This window comes from Pleuronectes platessa, chromosome 7 (genome assembly GCF_947347685.1).
Source record: "Pleuronectes platessa chromosome 7, fPlePla1.1, whole genome shotgun sequence".
Classification (NCBI taxonomy): Eukaryota; Metazoa; Chordata; class Actinopteri; order Pleuronectiformes; family Pleuronectidae; genus Pleuronectes; species Pleuronectes platessa.
Window position 1 is genome coordinate 11,412,644 of NC_070632.1, and position 22,709 is coordinate 11,435,352.

At 45.7% G+C, this 22,709-nt stretch overlaps 1 protein-coding gene across 2 annotated transcripts; it reads right to left on the bottom strand.

Moving 5' to 3' along the window:
• Positions 1-3,665: 3,665 nt before the first annotated feature.
• grm3 (glutamate receptor, metabotropic 3) lies at positions 3,666-22,193 on the bottom strand. Of its 2 annotated transcripts, XM_053427029.1 has the most exons (13): positions 21,924-22,166; positions 20,371-20,514; positions 17,426-17,695; positions 16,582-16,950; positions 16,329-16,527; positions 9,476-9,718; positions 9,161-9,350; positions 8,282-8,591; positions 7,979-8,172; positions 7,673-7,805; positions 4,825-5,002; positions 4,162-4,174; positions 3,666-3,732 (listed from the first exon to the last, which is right to left on the bottom strand). In XM_053427029.1, the coding sequence occupies exons 1-13, from the start codon at positions 22,086-22,088 to the stop codon at positions 3,666-3,668; spliced, it is 2,475 nt and encodes an 824-aa protein (XP_053283004.1). In that variant the 5' UTR covers positions 22,089-22,166. The 2 variants fall into 2 exon arrangements, with proteins under 2 accessions (XP_053283004.1, XP_053283003.1); XM_053427028.1 differs by lacking the exon at positions 4,162-4,174 and having other exon boundaries at positions 4,821-5,002; positions 16,329-16,554; positions 16,588-16,950; positions 21,924-22,193.
• Positions 22,194-22,709: the final 516 nt, after the last annotated feature.

Genomic DNA, 22,709 nt, shown 5'->3' on the forward strand with positions numbered 1-22,709 from the left:
AGACAGGTCTATCTGCATGTGCATTTAACATTCAGATTTGTAGCTGCAAGTTATTGACACACACGAGCAGCGGGACAGATCCGAGACAGAAGGACGAGCAGACAACACCACGCTGTTTGCTTGTTGTTGTTTATTATGATGTCATCACAGCCTCGTTATTGCACGTAATCGTAAACACGGGACTATTGCTTTGTGTCTCGCCAGTTCCAGAGTTCAGCTCGGCCCCAGTTCCGTTTCGCCGCAGAGGTCTTGTCTCATTTCGAGGCCCCAGAGGCCGAGGACACATTCTGTTATATAGCGGGGGGGGGGGGGGGGGGGGGGGGGGGCGCTACAGCACAGAGACCTTTGTAGAGCACATGGCAGTTGGCAGCGGGTGAATAGAGGAACAATGTCCGCAGTCGATGTTTTGCTGGTTGAAAGGGAGATTCATGAGTAAATCCAATTAAGGAAGCCTGCAGATATAGCTAGTGGGTGCATGATATGATGCTGTAATTGCAGTGAGCAAGGTGATATATTTATTTTCCTTTGCAGATTTTTTGCAGAGCCTCTTTTCCTACATCCCCTTTTCCACCCTCCTCAAGGCCGACTCGTTGGCATGTGCTGGAGTGGGCTCGCAGATCTGAGCGCTTCAGTGTGGGCTACCAATCTGTTGGCACGGCTATAGGTGGTCCTGGCTGAGAGCGACTCGGCAGCAAGTTTCACACACAGAGGGGAGATGAGGCGGACAAAGATGGCGGGGGGGGCTAAAGGGTTGAGATGGACTGAGAAGGCGAGGGTCAGAGGAAGAGTGTGAGACTGTTGTCCGAGACTAGTCCCTGGACCGAGCGAGGAGAGAATCGGGGTTAAGTGCTCTATTTGTGTGGCCATTAAAAGCCGGGAGTAGAGTGCTGGGCCGGACCGAGCCAAATCTCACCGGTCACTGCCAATTTGAATCAGAACCAGCTACCCCGGTTCTCCTCTTTATATTCCGCTTCTTCTTCTTCTTCTTCTTCTTTCGCCCCCTCCTCACCCCTCCTCCCGTCCGTGCAGACAAACACACATTCCAGCAGCGGATGTGGCGGTGGTTGTCCGTAGCAACCTGCCATGCGGGGTGTATCTTGTGGGAGCAGGACCACTGAGTGAATGGCTGAGCCTTCTGCTAACAAAGGCTGAATCTCTGAGATGCTTTGAGCTTCCACAGAAACGCTGTGACTTCTGGGCTGTGGGAGTGCTTTGCATAATCCAGCAGCAGCAGCAGCAGCAGCAGCTCTGCCACATCGCTCTCTCTATCTCCCTGCTCTCTGCACCGAACGCATGAGCCCCTGATGTAGGTCGGCTCGTCTTGGTGCATCCGCTAAAAAACCTCTCAATCAATCATTCAGTGTGATATTCACAGGGTGTAGTTGGGCGTCCGGCTGTGCAAAGGTGGAGATGGGTCAGGAACCGAATGTTCAACAGTTCTTCTTCTGCCTATTGCACGAATTTGAACATGAATTTTTTAAAAGTACTCTTCTCGGGGAAGCAAAGAAGTGATTCTGATCACGTTTTTTTTGTTTGTTAGAAATATCAAGTTTAACAGTCACACTTTATTTTCGACAGCATATTATAGTATGTCATCATTTAAGATCAGCTTTAACAATAATTTACTACCACCCTAGATGCAATAAATTCCTGCGTGAGGCCAAACCGTAAAAATTAAATATGCTGTAAAACTAAATTAGTTTAGTTCAGGCTAATTCAGGCTATTTAAATGTTCTTAGAACAACTTTAATTCATGTGTGCCATTGTCGTTTCCCCCCCCCCCCCCCCCCCCCCCCCCCCCCCACACCTCATAAGAGAGTCTGTCACATTTCCAGCCACAAACGCAGAGTTTGATTGATGAAGGTGTTTTGATAAGTGTTAGTATGTTATGCATATGAATTCTGCTCAAGCATCCTTTTCGTTAGCTGGGATGTGCTGGCAGCTGACACTGTGTGCTCTGCTTCCTCCTGCGAGGCTCTCTGGGACCGCCGGGGCCAGCTGCTCCGCTGTGCCTCTCAACGTCAACACATTTAACACAGGCATGTAAACTGCACACTTCAGTACGTCGACGAGTCAGTGACTTCATCATAATGGGGTATTAGCTTCTCTTCCCCCTTCCTGCTTTTGTTGGAGCCGCTAAGCTGTAAAAACGTAAAGTCGCTGCGTTGGTGGGGTCTGATTTCTTTTTTTTTTATCTCACGCTGGAGAAAGAAGGTTGGGCAGAGAAAGTCATCTGAACTGAAGTCACCGTTTTAACACTTCAGGTAAACAATCAATGGCAGAAGGCTTGAGATATAGGGAATAGAACTAACTAAGCGTTGCCCTGACACATGTACTCTAATACTGAGGTCACTCTTACAAATTGCCAAACTCAGGATTTGCAGCTGGTAATGTAAAACTGAGGTCCTACAACCTCTGCCTGGAGCGCTATTAAGATACATTAAGGCACATAGCCATATTCAAAACATCACCATATCTGTGGGGCACAAAAAACAGAAGCTACCACTCCCCTGTAGTCGGAAAAAATCGACATGTGTTCAGCAAAGCAGCCGGTTTCATCCTTCCATTACTGTTTGACTCACTTGATTACAAAATCATAATGACTGAGAGGGGGACGCCCGTTTGTTTTGGATGACAGAGCGATCGCAGCGAAGCCTTGAAAGCTCTGAGGCTAAAAGGAATGATTTACTTATCATCCCTGCTATTAGTTATTATTAGTGATCCATTACCGAAACACACATGGCGTTGCTTTGGTGAACACATGTCTGGAACTATGGCCATTTAGATAAAGGGATTCCATGATCAGAAATATAAAACAAAATGACATTTGTATCAAAAAGCCAAACCTACTTTCCTGCAAAAACATCCACAATGAGTTCTTTACACAGATCTAGGATGGAAATCGTATATATATCGAGATGTGAAAAAGGCAAATTCTCAAACTAAAAATCGGGTTCTGGAACAGTATGTCGATGGGTTGGATGTATTTTTTTTTTTTTTTGGGGACATGCTCGTTTCAGGCGTTATTCTCTATCCAGTTCAGCTTGTGTGCACATTCACTCTAGGGTTACAGGACTGTCAACATTGTGCTGTTCGAACCATCAGTAGTATAATATACAAATGTAAAGATACACAAATAGAAATGCATACGAATTATTACAATGAGACCTACAAAAAAGCATGAGAATAAAAAGTCAGTGGGGTATTGCAGGTGAGGCAAGCAGAGCCACGAATGTGCGTCCAGACCGAGGGACACACCCCCTCCTACCATGATGAAGTGCATGTCTATTTACACAGCATCATAACAAAGCTATCAAAAAGAAAGGCTCCAAAAATTTCCTCCTAAAAACTTTTTTTGTTCTTTTGTTTCTCTACTTACAACAATCGATTCCATGTATGTACATCCCTAGAAAATAATTTAATTATACTTACACACTTTCTACATTTGTGAAACAATACAGTTCTAGTCCACAAGGAAGGTTGTTTTTTGTGTGCGTTTGTGTGTGTGTGTATTTGTGTGTATGTGTACATATGCCTGTTTTTGTGTACGCAGTGTGTAGAGTGTTTGTGTGTGTGGGAGGTGGGGGAAGAAAGGTTGGAGGGGACGATGTTCGTGGATTGGCTAACAGTCGCAGGGGCAGATTCGGAAAGTGGACTGTACGTGGTCACAGGGAGGAAGTGGTGGAGTCGACGATTTCTCTCCCGTTGCACACGGTGGGGACGAAGTGGGCACTGACAGGAGCTGCAGAGACAAGGGAGTAAGGAGTGTTACACAGGAGGACAGACAAAAAGCATTTCTTAGACTTTGAACTTAGATTTGTTCATATAAATAGTCATAAAATTAGTCAAGGATTAGCAAGGAGAGGATAATACCTTTAACACATACTACCATTACATTTATAAGCTACAGTATAGAAAGCCTGTTCTGAAATCTAGTTAGTAAATATATACTCCAAAAAAGTACCGCCCTGGTGTTGTATGCCACCGCCAACGAGTGCAGTTTCACTCTTTTTTACAGACCCGTATGAGGTCACCAGGACCCAAATCTAATCAATAAAACCGTGAGTCTAAGTGAACATTTGTGCCAAATGTGAACAGCTTCTCTCGAGGCGTTCTATAGATAACGCACCCACATGTTGACTGTGATTGTGTAAAGGTCACAGTGACCTTTGACCTTTGATCACCAATGTCCAAACAGGTCATCCTTGAGTCCAAGCGAATGTTTGAGTCAGGTTTAATGAAATTCCCTGGAGGCACAGACAGATAACCTGGAAACATAATATGTCTCCCGCCACTGGAGGATATAAAAATCAAATTACCCTAATAATGATAAATGGGCACAGACTGTGTTACATGCACAATCTGGGTTCAGAGTTTATAGTTAATATTGTTTCTAGTTATTTTATTATTTTCATAGACATTAAGTCTTTAATTTAAGTGCTTTTAAACGTTTTACTAATCTTTTTTATTTTTTTAATACACTTATATATGTTCCTAACGATGAATTAGCACAATTATAATATTAACACTTTTATTATTGTAAATAATTAGATCTGGTCACAGTGGTATCAAACATCTTACATGTGTTTGTATTATTTTGTATTTTGTTCGATGGAAGAAAATACAAAAACATACAGAAACTGCTACATAGTTTAAAATTCAAGGTTTTGTATTCCCTGTGGAGGAACACGGGGCAGTGTGCTGTGCTGGATATCGAACGGTGAATCCAGCTCATTGGACAGACGCATAATATAACAGACAGCAAGAGAGTGCTGCTGTAAAAACCCTGTCTCTTTAAAAATGAGGTAACCGCGTGTAACTTACCGTGAGATGCGTATGTGGTGGCAGCACCGCTGACACTGAAGCGATTGAGGTTAAGCCTGTGGCTGGTCACATTCTTCTGGGGCTGGAACATGATGATATGGACTTTCGGTGCAAACATACAGCCCAGGACCACGAAGCCACTCAGGCTGACGGAGATACACATCGTGGTGGTCTGGACCTGCGGAGGAGAGACGGGGACACGGGGGACACAGTAATTAGTTGTCAGACCTTGATGGATAAATCGTATGCTAATGTAGAACAAAGTAATTGCTGTTAAGAGCTAATCTGATTTAATAATCTGTAATAATGAACATTCTTCCGAGTCACTTTTTGAGCGAGTATTACAAAGTGCCTCGCAGAGAATAAAGCAACGATAAATCGAAGCCACTTTGATCGACTAAACACTGAGCATAGAAATGCCTAAAGTAATCAACTGATCCCTGCGCAGACAGAGCCAACAAGAGTGTAACTCTGTATTGTTAGACTGTTACTCTGCAGCAGTCCAGAGGATAACAATTACAGCTGAAATCAATACGAGTCTCGGGCCAACAGAAACTCAGCGGCATCTCAAACTGATTTATTGTACAAAATCAATGCTGAATACAAACTTGTGCGTTCCCTATCCTTAGGTTAGGATCAGTCTTTATTGTCTCTCTTAGAAGAACTTTGTCCTCCACATTCAAAAGAAACACGCAGGCTGAATGTCCCTTACAAGTTGCCGTAAATCATTACTGAGTTTAACTTTGTGTGGCTGCAGTATAAAGCCTGAAACATGCTTCTGCGTTTTCACGGGCCCGTAAGCGCAAGGGACCCTTCCGGGTCCCTTACGTGCTTATGTATCCCTTCTTACGTGCTGACGGGCGTCGCCCCACTTTTCTAAAATTTACGGCAAAGCTCCGCAAGCTCACTCAGCCCGCAAGGCTGTGATTGGTCTGCTCTACATCCCTTCTGGAGCTGCATTTCCGGTTTCATGCCCCATAATACAGGCAGAAACAACGGAAGATTTTAAAAAGAAGAATGGACAACCGGGATAAACTCCTGTCGGAAGAGGTCCGAAAATATGAGCACCTTTACAACCCGTCGATGTCCGAGTACAAGGACACTGAGATGGCTTCCAATTCGTGGAAGGAGATCTCGGCTAACGTCGGTCTGCCGGTCGAGGAGTGCACAATTGTTGTTCGGTTGGAATCGTGAATACACTCTCTGCCATGGTTCACCGTGTGTTTGTAATGGAGAACACGACTGGTAGAAGGTAAATAAACAGTCAACAACGATTGCCACACCCACAAAGAAGGCGTCTCTCAGGTCGTCTTCGACAAAAAGCATTACTCCGCCTAGTGTTCTGGCGCGGAATTGCTTTGTAAGACGCGCAACGGTTGGGGAAGCATGAATGACAACGAGTCTTGCGCCACAGCGGCGTGAAAAGACGCAGACGCAGTCGCAGAAGCATGTTTCAGGCTTAAGTATCACATTTGGTTTCAGAGGTGTAACAGCAACTCACGGTAAATCACGGTACTGTACAAAGACATATATTAGTAATTGACATCGACATCTCCTCTGAATATGTGTGTGTGTGTGCGCATGTGTGTATGTGTCTGTATGCGCGTGGTTGTCCATGCTTGTGATGTTATGCTTCTACCTGACTAATCTTAAAGTCAGATTACAAGGCCAAAGAAATGCTTAGTTCCAGAGAGAGAGAGAGAGAGAGAGTGGGAGAGAGGGAGAGAAGGGTTGGTGTGTGTGTGTCTGTGTGTGTGTGTGTGTGTGTGTGTCAGAGGGGGGGGTGTTGGGGGATCAAATGAGCAGCCCTGGCATCAGCACTCTTCTCTAACGCCCTTTGATACACTGCTTCTGCTTATGTGTGTGTGTGTGTGTGTTTGTGGAAGCGTGCGCTTCAGGTATGTGTGTAAAACTTAAGATTTGTATGGATCGGGTGAACGCTCGCTCCTTCTTTCCTGTTAAAGCTGAACATGTGTCAGCACTTTGACAGCCTGTCTTTTTGTTGTCCCAGCACTGACATTTGCCAGCAGGATTAGAACTAGTTCTCAGTCTCCTCACCACCTGTGTGCAGTCTATCCTGTGACCTGTGTTCTGGTAGTAATCAGTGTTGACGAGACGAAAAATCGCCCACACAGTCCGATTCCAGCAACTCCACCCAGAATGTCAGTAATAATGGAGAAATTGGACATTCAGTACATTTATGTTTTCTTGTGAAAAGTTAGAGGAGATTGATCCCAGTCTCAGGCCAATTAGAATATCCTAGATAATAGATTTTCTAATCAGCCTCCATCCATCTATCCATCCATCCATTTCCTTCCACTTTTCCTAGATCAAGTCTCTAAGCTAAGTGTTCCAGACATCGATTTTTTCCCAGCCCTGCTTTTCCAGCTCCTCTTGGGGGGTCCTGAGGCATTCCCAGGTCAGATGGAATATGTGGTCCCTCCAGTAAGTTCTGAGTCTACCCCTGGATCACCCCCCCCTCCCAGTTGGGCCTGCCCAGTAAACCCAGCAGCAGCCAGAGCCCTTGACCATAAGGTTGTTGCAGCATGAGCAGAAATGTTGTACTGGACTGTTGTGGTGAAGAGGGAACTAAGCTGCAAGGCAAAGCTTAGTTCCCTCTACGTTCTGAACCTCTATGATCAAGTGCTGTGGGTCATTACTCTCTTTTAGGAATAACTGATCTAGTTTCCAGCTTTTTTGCTAAGCTAAGTTAATCAGCTACTACAAGTAGCTTCATATAGAATCTACAGACATGAGAGTGGTTTCTATCTTTTCATCACTGTAGCACACAGAAACAAGTGTGTTTTTCTTGTGTGTGTGTGTGTGTGTGTGTGTGTGTTCAAGATACCCTGTAGTCGCTTGATGTAACATAAAAGATGGGAAGAAAGGCCAGCCATATGATACAGGTGGTGTACATGGTGAACCCAATAAACTTGGCCTCATTGAAGTTCTCTGGGCACTTCCTGGTCTTGAAGGCATACCTACAGAGAGAGAATCATGTTTTTTGATTAAAGAACTTCAGGAAACAAAACACAATTAATACCTAATCTAGACAAATTTGGCTATGGAAAAATGAAAAATATGTTTCCAGTTTTCTCTACACAAAGAGTAACGGGCCCAAAACAAGTGGTCGAAGCAGCTATGACCCACTTACACAGTACACAGGATGACCAGGAGCACGTCATATCCCAGTGACAGCAGCATACTGGAGTCTCGAACATTACACTTGAGGATGACAGTTTGCCGCCGCTCAGGCAAAGTGAAGCGCCGTGTCCCGGGAACCTCCAGCAGCAGCCACACTGTGACCATCACCAACTGGACGGAGATTAGACTCAGACAGATGAACACCTGAAAAAGACGAGAAGAGCGAAAAGCTCAAGTCATCAAGATCCCCTGTCTGTCAATCTGTCCGTTTGGCTGATGCAGATTGATGCAGGATGATGCGGCAGTCGCTCACCTGAGACGATGGGCTGATGAAGCGTGGCCTCACCGCGCCCGCTCCGTCTTTGACCCCATTGAAAATCCTGGCAATTCTGTTGGTTTTGGTGAGGAGGGCTGAGTAGCAGACAGCAAAGGATGTGCCCAGGCCGAGGCGACGCAGGGCACAGATGGCGGGAGAGGGTTTGGCCAAGAAGAGGAAAGTCATGGCGTACGACAAGAAGACTCCCGAGAGGAGGATGTAACATAGCTCCCTGCCCGAAGCTTTCACCAGTGGCGTGTTGTTGTGTCTGACAAACACCCAGAACACCATGCCGGTGCACATGAACCTGGGGACAGAAGATACACATTTAAGTAAGGTTTGCTGTTAACTTTATAACTTTGAGCAAAGCCATACATTATTGACTATATTTGGAAAATTGTCCCTTGAAAAAGCACAAAAAAAGTTTAGAAAAAATTCATTCTTAACACATTCTCCAGTGACGCCTCCTATGTATTTTGACTTTAAACATTGGCTCAAACTCTAATACCATCCAGGACCAGCTTCCAAACATGAGGAAAAAACTGCACATGTTTTAGTTGTAACAGGCTTTTTGATTGTCAGTCTTGAATGTATTGCTACCTCCAATAACAAAGCATTACTTAAACTAGCTAACCACACATGCAGCTTGTGTTTGAACAATTAATCACAGTTCACTTCATTCTTTAAACCTTTTGTCTTGTGGTTCGGAAAGACTAGAAAATACAATTCTTCACACCCCTTAAATGTGTATGGAGAGTCTTTCTATTAGGTCTGAAATCCAAAACTTGACAGTCAGTTCCCTTAACGCCAACACGCACACACACCTCTCAGGACCAGTCAAACTGACATCCCACCGACAGCTCTTTCATCACTCACCCTACACAAGCAATAGTAATTGGACCAATGGCCCAGGCGTCTTCCCACATTATGTAGTCCTCCGGAAGGTCATAACAGGATGCCAGATCGTCAGTGGGCCACTGGCCGGGAGCGCAGGGCGAGCAGGTGAACTCATCAGCCAGGTATTCATGAGGCTCACAGGCCGTGCAGATCCAGCAGCAGTACTCACCTGGGAAACAGGGATACGAACCGCAGAGTGTGGCAGCTTGAGATTGTTCAAAAGGCACAGATGCTTGATAGGGTACGTTGCTATGACAGAAAGAAAAAGAACGTTATTGAAATTCAGTCCCCTACCTGCCTGCATTTTCTTCATCTCATTACGTTCGCAGGGGTCGCTGCACTGCGAGGTGGGCACCACTTCTCTTGGCCAGTGGATTAGATCACCGCTCAGTGTCAGAGTCTCTGCCCATTCGCCCACTGGCATGTAAGTATAACGCTCGCCGGAGCGCTGGTAGCTGAAGATGTTGTATCGGCCCATGCCGTCCCCCTGGGAATCAAACTTCACCGCTGTCTCAATGCCCGGCGGAGAGAAAGGGGCTGGCGGGGGGGTGGTGAGAGGAGACAAAGAAAGGAAATGAAAGAGATAAGACGAGTGGGAAAAAGAGATTAAAGCTAAACAATCGCAAACAATCATCCCATTGATTTCTCACTGATGCCTCTTAAAAGCAGCAGTGAGGACAGAGACAATAAGCCATGGTCTGTTAAGCCTCAGCAGTCCAGAACAGACAGTGAAGGACATTACAATAGTGTTTTTCATTACTGAAGACCAGCCAGGTACAAATGTATTGGCTAAGAAGCTATAAATGCCTGGTCTGCTTGGTGATGTCTGCGTGTATCAACGTCCTCCCATCCTTTCCCTAAGGTCACATAGGAATGAAAACTCTTTCTAAATTCTGATCCGACAAAGTTTATTACCAAATGCATCATTAACAAACTGCCCATAAAGTCATGGGCATGAAGGCAGAGGACTGAATCCCTGGGCAGCGCTATAGCTACCCACACATTGATGGAATTAGCCTCTGGGTCTCTTATGTGAGGGAGGTACGCTGCTGAAACTGCCAAATTGGTTTGTATACAAGTTGTTATGAAAGGATTACCATCTACCCTGAGGATGTGGGAACAGAAGAGATTGTAAAATTGGCAGGATGCTGAAACCGTTAAAAAAAAGCAACAACTAAAAAAAAACACAAGGACAAAAAAGCATCTACGGACTCGGTTAAAAACAGCTAAAAATAAGCGCCGCGCTGTTTGAGGCGTCGCTCGCAGCGTTAGCACCTGACAGTGCCGACACTTGGCGATTTTGACGTAGACAAAGTGTATGTCACCGCTCCAGAGCCACGTCTTTCCTCACAGCAGAGCAATCAGCTCTTAGCTGCCGACACGTCGTACACGGCTGTGTGTTGTGTGCCGCTGCCTCCCCCTGTCAGAATAAGATGTGGCTGGGGATAGTGCAGCATATGCTAGGTTTATAAAGCATCACTCTTCGACGTATAACAAGGCTGTTGGTCCTTCAGTGCACAGACGCATCAACTGCATTGTGCCTTCCTCGTATCTCTGTATAATTGGATAACCGAAAGAAATCGCTGGGCTAAATTCCTTTTTCCAAACACGGGCTAAAGCTTGGGATCAGTGAAATGAATCGGGACACAGATTGGTTTTACCGTGAGTTCTGTGGGAGACTGTGCTGACAGAACCGGAGCTCTGACCCCTCTGTTTCTGTGTGTGTGTCCGTGCAACAATGAGGAGGGCTAAAGCTGTTCTATTGTTGAGAACGCTCAGCTTGTCAGGTGACAGCGGAGGGTGTTATGGTTTATGAAATCCATAAATCACCGAGACAACACAGCCGTCTATCTTTCTTCTCTCTCTCTGTTACAGGAAATTCTAGGTGTCAAGTCTTCTTTGGAATTTGGGGCTAAACGTTTAGGTGACAGCTAAATGAAAATGATTTCAATAAGACGGCGCTGATTATATCTCGGAGATGTGAAGCGATACGAATCCATTATACTGCACGTTGGCAGATAATAAAGTCTGCTAATAACACGGAGCAATAAGACAAGCTGGGCCACCTCCTCTTCGACACCCATACACACTCACAGAAACACTTTGCCACCAGCTAATTATCATAACGGCATCTTATTAGGACCTTAGATGTGCGCTGAAGCCTAATTAGCTGTATGTGGTAATTACGTGTAATACAGACTAAAGAGATAACGACATCAGCCCACAGACCCGTTCATGGGCAACGTATTGTCCTTGACTACCCTTGAACGGATCACATTCAGGGAGCAATAGACTGAGAGGACCGGCGATTCCTTCCTTCAGCCAACAGCCTCAACCTCGCTGACATGACAGGGCAGCTTATCAGGAAAGTGTATGAGGTTGCAAGTTAGAGCTGGTGAAGGCCAAGAGACTCCTCATGTGACTGCAGAGAGCTGACGACGGCCGCCTGTGGGTCCTTGACTGAGGAACGCAACTCATTCTCCTGGGATGTGTTTAAAAGTCTGGTGAGGACAGAGGATTCTGTCTTTGACCGGCAGGGCTAAGAGTCTATCCTAGCAATGTGTGACTCGCCTTGTGCTAACATGCTAAACATTGCTAATTAGCAAACTGTAAAGTACAACTGAGGCTGATGGGAGTGTCAACATTTTGCTATTGGCCAACACCAAAGAGATGGGAGAAAATTATTTTGATGATTTTTCTTGGTGAAGTCACAAGTTAAGGCACTAAGGGCATCTGTGGCTCAAGGGTTAGAGCGGTCATGCTCTAACAGACGGTTGGCAGTTGAAGATACTTAACCCCAAGTTGCCCCTTCTCAATGGAAAGTGCTTCACATAGATACACTTGAAACTTAAACTGGAGTGTTTAATTGGTCATCAGGACTAGAAAAGCGCTCTAATTACAGATCATTTACTGCTTAACATCCAGCAGCTAGTGCTAGAGGAAAGACATCTTTAGGGTTCATTAAACATTTGGTGACAACCCCTTAGGTAGATGTTCAGATATACTATTCCAGCCAGTACATATGTACACCATGTTAGGTAATTGAAATATTGGCATGTTTAGGCTCAACAAAACAAAGTGTCCTTCACACAGACTAAGAGAATTCAGTGCTTTGAAATCCAGAATCGCATCTGCAGCCCGGGCCGCGATATATAAAACAAATAACAGTTTTCAAAAAAAGTTTGGTTGGAGAACCTGCAGTATGACGGAGCCAAACCTGAGACATTCTGTATTCCTGCTAACTTGAGAAACGCCTTATTATTCTAGATTAATTAGAAGCATGGCGAAAACAGGCTTTTCATTCAGAAGCTGAGAAATTAATTATGTTCTCGGCCATGTCGGGCTAAAGCGAAGCCCAAGGGGGATTGTGGGTATTAAAAGCAGGGAGAGAGAGAGAGAGTGAGAGAGAGAGAGAGAGGGAGAGAGAGAGGGGGAGAGAGAGAGAGAGAGAGAGAGAGAGAGAGAGAGCGAGAGAGACTTATGGGAGGGGGATCTTTTCTTTCTGTGGCTAAAAATCCAAAAGCTGGCTGTTGATTGATTTTTGGCAAGGGAATAGAGAATTATATTTCTGAGCATCAATTCACCTGAAATCCCCAATTTAATCCCATTTAAGCTCGACGAGGTAAATAGTGCATTAAGGCTGAGGCATAAATACACACTTGTTTCAGGTAAAATATATAGATACAGTTCCCCCAGCACCGTTCATGGCGTGATCAACATTTCTTGACCCTCTTTTCATCCTTCATTGGTTAATGACCTTACACATCTGTGTCCCACAGAGAGAGTGTGTGAAGAGACACGTACACACATCCCTGAGCATATACAGATACGAAATAACAGATGCACTCACATGTCAAACACACACACTCACACACATACACAGACAGCTCACGTTAGCTATATTTGTTCTCTCTGCAGATTGGCTCTCCAGGGACCGAGGTGCTCCCTGGGCCATGGTGCAACAGGCCGATTGGGAATAGAGGAGGTCTAGAACACGTGGTCGAAACATATAGAAGGGAAAGTGAAGCAGCAGAGAGATGAGGCTCGACTGAAAGAGAGGTGGTGAGACAGAGGAGACAAAAGAGGGAAAACGGAAGGCCAAAATCCGGGAGGTGCTGGGTGGGAAGGACAAGCCAAGAGACAAGATAAGGGCAGAGAAAAGAGGGAAGTGACAGGGGAGGAAAAAAGAACGGAGATAGCACAAGAGAAAAGCAAGAACCCGATGTGACGGCAGCAGAGATATAGGTGGATGGAGGAAAGCCTTTCACTTGGTGGAATCAATAGAGAAAAGGTGAAGGGTGGATGGATGCATGAGTGTGGTGGAGTGGAGGAAAAAAATCCGGCACAGAGAGGCGGTGGAGGCAGGAGAGAAAAACCTTGTTAAGTCTGAGTGGGATGTGCTGTTTTTTAAATGCAGAGAGAGTAGGACACTTTTCTGGGTGACAGAGAAGAAAAGAGAGAGAGATATGGAAAGATAGAGAGATGAAGAGTGAGAGAAAAGAGGGACGGAAAGACGGGGAGCGACGGAGAGACGGCATAGACGGAGGAGGGGAGTGCGGAGAGGGAAAAAGAGGGAGAGAAGGAGCGAAGGTTGTTCTCTAGCATCTAAACGTTGCAGTGAGCTCTCTGCTCAATATGGCCCTGAAGGCACACCGCCTCTGCTAACACAGACGTATCACACACACACACAGACACACACACACACACCAAAGCACAGAGAGGGGGGGATATCACATCTATTGCCACTATTTGAACAGAAGACTGCGTGCGTGTGTGTGTATATACGGATCTGTTTGCTGCAGATCGGGGTGGTGGGCGGGTGGGAGTTGAATGATGGCTTTGAGGAGTGTGTGGGCTGGGGGTGTCTGCAATTTCATAGTGGTATAAAAAAAAAAAAGCATTTCAAGCTGCCTCTTTGTGAGAAAAAAAACTCAAAGAAAACGCTAACTGTTTTGCCGTGTCCTTCCGTCTCTCTCCCGCGCGTTGACTAGTGTGTGTTTCATGTTCGAAGTGTGTAGCCGGGCCTCGTAAAAAAACAAAACGCACACAAATATGCCCCCAGTGTGTCTGTCGGGGAGCGGTTCCCATGATCCACCAGATCACTTCCACAATGGGCAATAGTGTCGGCTTCATTACCATAGCAACTAGCGAGATGAGGCTGGGTGAGGAGAGCGGCATATGAACACACACTCTCCTAACCACACAACACGCTGCCTCGGTGCACCACACATACGCTGTCACATAACAAAACAGCCCGATCACAGTCGACGGCAGTTCACCACGTCGTGAAATGTGAAGTTGAAGAGGGAGGGGATGGGGGGAATGGGAGAGGTGGGGGGGGTGGCTGGTTCTTACTGGGATGCATGAGGCGTGACGTGACATTGAACTTTGATGCGGTGTGCAGCCTCTCCTAATGAACATGCATGTGTGTGTGTGTGTGTGTGTGTGTGTGTGTGTGTGTGTGTGTGTGTGTGTGTGTGTGTGTGTGTGTAGGGGAAGGGAAAGGAGTGCGATAGAGAGTGTTGGTTTTTCCATCAGCAACAGTTCAGACTGAGAGCACTGCGGAGATGCGGTGATGCTGCAGTATTTATACCCCACGTTCAACCTCAGCTCACCTCGGCTGTTCCCATCTAAAGATGTGTACAGTATGTGCGGCGGTGAGAGTGAGTCAGGCCGGGCCGAAACCAAAAAAATATTAAAAACAAACAAACGCAGCAACAGTTCTGTGTTTAACCGAACCGCAACCTCCAACATCCCCTCATCGAGAGACATTCTTTGGTTGGGTGTCTTTTTTATTTCACAGAGACAGCAGATTGCCATGATTGCAGATTGTATCATGGACATACATCAGTAGTGAGAGGAAGGGAGGGAGAGTGGGAGGGGGATGTAAAAAGGGAGGAGGATGATCAGACATGAAGATTCGTCGATGGCATTCGCATCTTTCCTCTCCTCTCCTCTCCCCTCCTCTCCTCCTCTCCTTTCCTCTGCTCTCATATCCTCCCCTCCTCTCCTCCTCTCCTTTCCTCTCCTCTCCTCTCCTCTCCTCTCCTCTCCTCTCCTCTGCTCTCACCACACATTTTTAAACTTTCAAAACTTCTCACCTGTGTTAATCTGCATATCTATTCTATCCCTCCATAAGCAATCGCCTCAACTCTATCCTCTCACTCCGTCTTTCTCTCTCTCCACCCTCTTCCTCTCTCTTTCCTTCTCTATGTCTGCCTCCTCTCAGACAGAGATGCTCCATGTCCTTTGATTTGAAGCAGAAATGAAGATGGGGAGTTTCAAAGAGAATCCTCTTCTTCTGCTAACGCACGCTGTCCCACTCTGGCATTACCTCAGTTCTCCCTCCCTCCCCCTTCCCTCCCTCCCTATCTCTTCTTCTATCTTCCTCCTTTATTTTATTTATTTTTTACCTGAAACCCAAACTCTTCCTTTCTGTCTGTCAGTCTTATCTGTTACCTTCCCTCCTCCCTCCATACGTGATGCCACTCTCTCATCCTTGTGCTCTCTCTTTGTTCTCCCTCTCCCCTGCGTCCTGTGGCAAAGCTGCTGTGTTAGTGCGGTGTGTCTGGCTGTTCTTGATGTCCGCTCCTGGTCACGGTCGGTGGAGGAATAAGCACCTCTAAACCTGTCAGTCCTCGAGACACAGCAGTTTATTTATACCACTCCCTTTGTACGCCATCTGTCAGTCAAGCCAATCCTCTGTCTCCCCTCTCCCAATTCGACAGGGGCTGACAGACAGGCACCATGCTATAGGAGCTATTATAACGCACACAATCTCATTAGTGCAAGAGAGAAGAATATGGCTGACGGATTAACCGGAGCTCTCTTTCCTCAAAGCAACTTTGTAGTGTCGTATCAATTACGCATGGGTAATAGGTGTCAATGGCGGGCTGCCTCCGACAATACGCAGCAATTAAGCGGATTTGTCTCACTCTTTATGTTCTGCTTTGGCTGAGGAGAAGGATAACGTCCCTGTGTTGTTCATGAGAGGACTGTAAACTAGGCACGGCTCTCACATTCCTGTCCCCCCCCCCCTTTCCTCCACACTTTGTTCTTCATCATTCACTAAGTTTCACTCTTCAATCCCCCTCATCCGCCTTATCTCGGACTCCTCACTCTCCTCCCAATGCTCCAGCCGTCTTACCTGCGAAGCTGACGTTGAGGATGAATTCCCTGTAGAGTCTTCGCCCGTCCAAGGCCTTCATGCTGTCGCACAGCTTGGTGGTGTTGAAGCACAGACTCCTCTGCATGTTGTGAAGGGCAAGAGCCATAGCGTACACCGCGTTCACCACAAACATGATCTTTGACTCGGGTTCAAAGTTGTTCTTATCAATGGACAAATCCTTGTCACACGGGGGGAGAAGATGCGTCTCCCCGAGTCCAACACCGCCACCTACTCCTACTCCTCCACCACCTAAAGAGCACTGGAACCGCTGCTCCCAGAATTCCCTGAACCAGGGATTACGGTGGTTCTTGACCGGGTCCAAGCTGAGGAAGTAGCGGTTGAATTCTGGCACAGGATTGGCTGACAGCTCAAGTGTGATGGCTCCTTCGGCGGTGCCCTCGTTTCCCTTGACAATGCTTTCCTGCGCACCCCAGCCATCGCTGGCCACCCAGATGAAGGAGGTGTTCAGCCGGGCAGCAGCTGCCAGCAGCTCCCTGGCATCGTCGCTGCGCAGGAAGAGAACGGCCACTCGGGCATTCGGCTTCTGGAGGAGCTGACGGATCACAGCTTCATAGGACTTCTTAGCGTTTGAACGCCCCACCTGGACAGAAAGACAGAGGGAAAAGCATTGACTGAAAATGCTTCTCCTACCCGCAAATAAGCTAAAGATCCATATTTTCATCTGTTTATCAGTATGATTAAAAAGGAAGAAAGCAGAATGCATTCCGTGCTTCGGCCTCATACTAACATTCACCTTGGTAGCAAATGAGATGAAAAATGTGACTGTGAAAGCATCCGGAATGAGTTCTTGGAGATAAGCTCTCATTTTCTGGTTCACAACTGATAACACCAGTGTAATATAAACCCCATTTTGTGTAAGACAAGATAAGACATGACGACAAATCGCAATTTTAGCGCCTTGTTCATTGTTACTAGTGCAGCTTCCGGCCATAAATCAGTATGACACTCCAGATTAAAAAGTTCTGCTTTTTAGCTTTGAGCAGTGGTGTTTCATATTCATGCAGATCGAACCACAGAAAAAAATTCTATTCTATTCTATTGAATACGCCCTTTACCTTTTCCGAAGTGGCGATACAGATGTTCCTCATGCGGGCCTCTTGCTCGAAGGCCTCTATACCGGTTTCACCGTAATCCCCCTCCGACGCCACGGTGGACACGTATGTCCAGTTGAAGAACCGCAGGATCTCGGCCATGGCCTTGGCCTGATAGAAATCAGGGGGCACGGTGCGGGCGAAGTAATCATAGCGGGATTTATCGCTGAGTTTGGCGCTCGTCGACGCGTAGCTTATCTGAGGGATCTGGAAGAGCCTGAGAAGATTGGCAACCTGAGGGAAGAGATGGAGAGGTGACATTAATGAGGAACAATGTGGACTAGGCTAAACATGTCGAGACTCAGTAGAACCTTTATCTGCCCCAAGGCCAAACAGTCCCCTTCTGAAACCATATTTTAATTCAATGGATCCGGATTGTTATTTGGATCTGAAGCTAAATTCACACATATGATTCCCCCTAAACTTTTCAGATATTCTTCATCAGGATCCAGGAATTATTCTCTGAGAAATCAATGACATTCTAAATCTCACAATGTTAAAGAAAGTGACGAATAATTCCTGATTCTGCGCCCTGATCTAGATTGGCAATGTCTTGGGTGTTTTACGTTTCACTTTCAAATCTTCTTGTGTATCAAGTTTTTCAGTAAGTTTGATCAAAACTTTTTAGCATATTGACAAAAACAAGAAATATATGAGAACCATCAAATTATTGAAATGATCCTTTGTTCAATGTACTTATTTCATCAAAGGGAAAATTGGAAGATATTTATAAGGTTGTTGCTGATAGAAATTCCTTCATGGATAATGTGCTTATTTAAAGATAAAAGACAATTCAGCAAGTGTAGGAATAGATAACACACGCACACACACACATACCTCACAAACACACAAACTCACACACACTGACTCACTGCATTAGTGATGGACATCATCTGGGGTCTACTGATGTCCATATAATATTCCCTTTTACAGTTGATTGGGGTTTGTTCGTATTTGCTTCATTACGATTTTAGTCACAGACGCCGACACAAACAGTAGAAATCTAATTGCTACACACACTCATGCGCACAAAGACATGTAAACGTACACACTCAAATGTGCACGCGCAAATACACAACATAAAGTACACAGCCATTCAGTTCTTGCCTCAGTTTAATCCTTTTAGAGCGCATCACTCTTGGCTTCTCTAATTTTCATTCGCAGCTCAGTTGATGAGCTGTTTTGACAACATGTCGGAATCTCATTAGACTAATAATGTAGAAGATTAGAAAACACACTCGCATACATATACTGACGTGCATGAGGACAGGTTGTCACACACACACACACACACACACACACACACACACACACACACACACACACACACACACACACACACACACACACACACACACACACACTCAGGCGGATGCTAAGAGTTTTATGGTTTTTAGGTGGCAGTTGACTTAAATGTCGGGGAAGGTCACACTGCAGAATTCCACCGCATTGCTCCATCACCTTCCGCTGAACAATGACCACAGCTAGTTATGGGGCCTGTCTACAGGGACACAGACAGTTTAGTTTGTCAGTGAAAGCTGCTGAGAGAGCGAAGGGAGACGCACTGTTGGAATGGGCTCAATATGAGAGACGCGTAAAGAGAAAAATTAAAGGGAAGGAGGAAGAAAACTGGTGCAGTGGAGGGATGGTGTGTGTTTTCTGCTTGGAATGCAAGTCACACACACACACACGCAGACACAGAGAGAGACACACACAGACACACGTGTGCGGACGTAAGGGACGAACACTGCCTGCTATGTAAATGGCCTCGAGACAATGGAGTTTAGTTGTGCATGATTAAACATTAAATAATTCCCTGTGACTTCATTTAGAGGCAAAAGACAGACCGGCCAAGTAGAGTGAGCAACAAGGTGTAGCTGGATTAGCTTCACTGGCAGGAGATAAGACAGCAGAGCACAGTTCAGGTCCCGTAAACAGTGATGCCCTCAGTTAAAGCAGGTAAAAAACAACAGCAACGGCAACAGAGGGCAACGAGAATGCGCTGCGGGAAAACAAAGGATAATTATGTTTGATGAAGGACAAGAAACAGAGCAGATGTGTTAACAATGGCTGCCCCAGGAAGGAGGAGGAGGAGGAGGATGAGAAGAAGGGGGCTGAGGTCAGCATACACTGAGCTCTCACCAAATAGCCCGGAGGGACGCTTCAGAATGAATATAAAGGAGAGGATACAAGAAAAAGTACAGCCAGTGATGAGAAGGAGGAGCGCAAAGATTTAAGGGACTGTAACAGAAGGAAATAAATACAGAAGATGAGAGAGAGAGAGAAGGAGAAGAAGAAGGAGAGGAAGAGAAGACAGTCGCTGAGATTAGGGATTTAAGGACTGATAGGAGGAGGCTTTTGTGCAGACACAGAGGGGTAAAGGGAGAAGGAGGTTTTATGCTAAACTATGCAAATTGTAGAGCTCTGTCACAAGTGCTACAAGAGCTGGGGAAACACACAGGACACACCAGTGAGACTTCCAGGAAACAAGTACACACACGACAACACACTGGCACTGCCATGTCACTGGAAGTCAGCCTTTGCACTCTGGATCACGCAACTTGTGCAAGGACGAGTAAAAGAAAACGAAAGAACCAAGAAAGTGAGATGGTTTCCTCCAGGAGCTTATGTTTTTATCTGCATTTGTTTGTTTGTTTGTTTGTTTGTTCCTCAGCAAAAACACACGGATCTGGATCGGGGGGGGACATCCAGGATTTTAATTAAATTCATGGATCTTGATAAAACAAAATCAGGCATATTTAGGGAGCTGAAATCTATGAGTATGTACAATGTGGTGCAGCAATTAAGGGAATTGCCGGACCTTGGCGGAGCGATGCGATCTACAGAGTGCCATAGTCTTAAAATATGTTTTGCAATATCCCTCCCACATCGAGCCGTATGTGTGTTACCTGTATGGAGACGCTGCTGAAGGAGCCTCCTATGACGCCCGCGATCGCGAGTGGGCTGTCGTCCTGCAGAGCGTACGATCCGTCGGGACAGATGAACTCGGTGTCGTCCACCTTGGTGAGGGAGGCTCTCACAAACTCCAGAGCCTATAACACAAGCACATAAATCAAATCCCCGGCAACGTGTACGGTGAAGCATATGGTATAATCTATTTATTACGAATCAGCCACTGATTTATGTTCTTTATGTAAAAAAATCTGTCACGTATACATGTACACACGACTGATTGATAGTTTTTCTTGTACATTTTGAAGGGGCCCCTGAAATGCTTTCAGTACAGGACCTGAATGTGAGACTCAGGGATATTATAACATATTTCTGCTGTGTGCAAACAGCCAACAGACATATACCTATTTAAGGGACCCTATGTCAAGAATCCAGGGTTTGTACATTCAAGAGCTCATTGTCTAAGATCCCTGGATGCATCCTCTCTAAATAGCTCGGGAAAAAAAATACAATCATCTTCTGAAGATAACAATCACTGAGGGGTAAGTGCTTTTCTTTTCTTCTTCATTTTATTTTGTATCCGGCTCATTTCCCTAATCCCGAATTTCTATTTCTATTTCTGTTATCATTTGAGGCAAGGTCCCTTTTTCCCAGAGTGGATAAAAAGAATTACGAGATGCATTTACTTCACCTGAACATTATCTTTTAATGAGACCTTATAGTTGCACTTGACTTCAAATGGAAACATTACTTGTTTTGTGTTTTATGCCTGACATCTCTCCAGCAGAGCAGCAGTTTTAGGTATGAAATTTATAGAAGAAGTTTAAGTTGCCCGACAGCGCGAGAGAACAAACAGCTAATAAAGCAACTCTGTGTGAGCCGTGCTGCATTTCGAGATGTCTTATCAGCATTTGCTGGTAAATGCAGCTACAACGGAACAAAAATAAGATCTCACAAATTATACTGTTCAAAAAACATAGTTCTATATAAGTGGTTTAATGCTGTAATATACCAATGATATATCTTGGGTATATATATTTGAATAGGACATTTTTTAAACAACATAAGCAGCTTATTGTGCATATGAAAGCTTTTTCCTATCATCCTCGTGGGCGGCATCAACCGATACTTGAATCTGATTGGTTGGACATTTAGCGTGCTCTCAATTTATTTGTATTTGCAAACTTTTCAGTCTTTTTGTCTGAATGGACCATTTCTCTTTGTTAACTCAGTTGCCATTGTAATAACATTACAGTAAAAATGATCATCCTCATCATTCTAATATTTTATCGTCAGAGGCAAAGACTGCAAGCTGCTGCCATTTATTTTTTGATTTATTTTATACTATTTAATATCTTTTTCCACTTTGTTTAATTCCATCTCAAATTCCTGCATTCGGTCAGAAAGTTTGAAGCTATCCAAAAAGGTGTTTTCTTACCGAACCATGATTTGAACAGTATTTTACGTAAATGGCAGGCAGCTTAAATTTAAAATGTGGAAAGTAAATCAAACACGTTCCTGGATCCTCTCTTTTTGAGTGTATACTAACCTGCTCCAGTGCGTAGGTGTCTCTGGAGCAAGTGTCCAGGATGTGGACACCGAGGGAGATGCCAGGCAGCAAAGACGGGTCCGTATTGATTCTGTCGATGGCGAACAGCATGGCCTCCAATCTCTGAATCCCTCTGTCCTCATTCACGCGGCCACACTCCTCCATGCCGCCTCCTTTTTCGTGCACGGGGAACAAGCCGCCGAGCACCAGGTCGCCCTCGATGCGGATCTCTCGGCGGGGAGGAGGCGGGTCTCCGACGGAGAGCAGCACGCCCCGACACATCAGGACCAAGACCAGAGCGGGAATGCGGACCACCATTTTGGGCTGCGGCAGGGTTAGGACTGATACTTGGGTGGAACGGTGGGGCAGAGGGTGAAGGTCAGGGGCGGGGGGTTGAGGGTGAGGAGTGCAGTGACTGGTCGGGTTAAATCAAGTGGCCGTGGATGCTTGGGTCGGTTCGTGGCCCATGAAACAGTCAGGGAGAGCTGAAGTGGGCGGCACATGGAGGGGCACACCATCTGGACATCAGTCCTGCTCGGAGAGAAGAGGAGAGGATGGAGACACAACTCAGTCCAACACATTACATATGGCAAAGCTGTCAGACACTGGACAATAAAACACTTTTGTAAGTGTTACGATAAAGTATAGAGACAGCTAAGTGGACCTTTAGTGGAGTTCAGGGACACTGTTAACAAGGGCTCCAAGACGTTTCCGCTTCGCAGCCAAAGCCAGGCCATGACTAAAAGGGATGAGGAATTGTTTGGAGATTGTACCCCACTGTTCTCC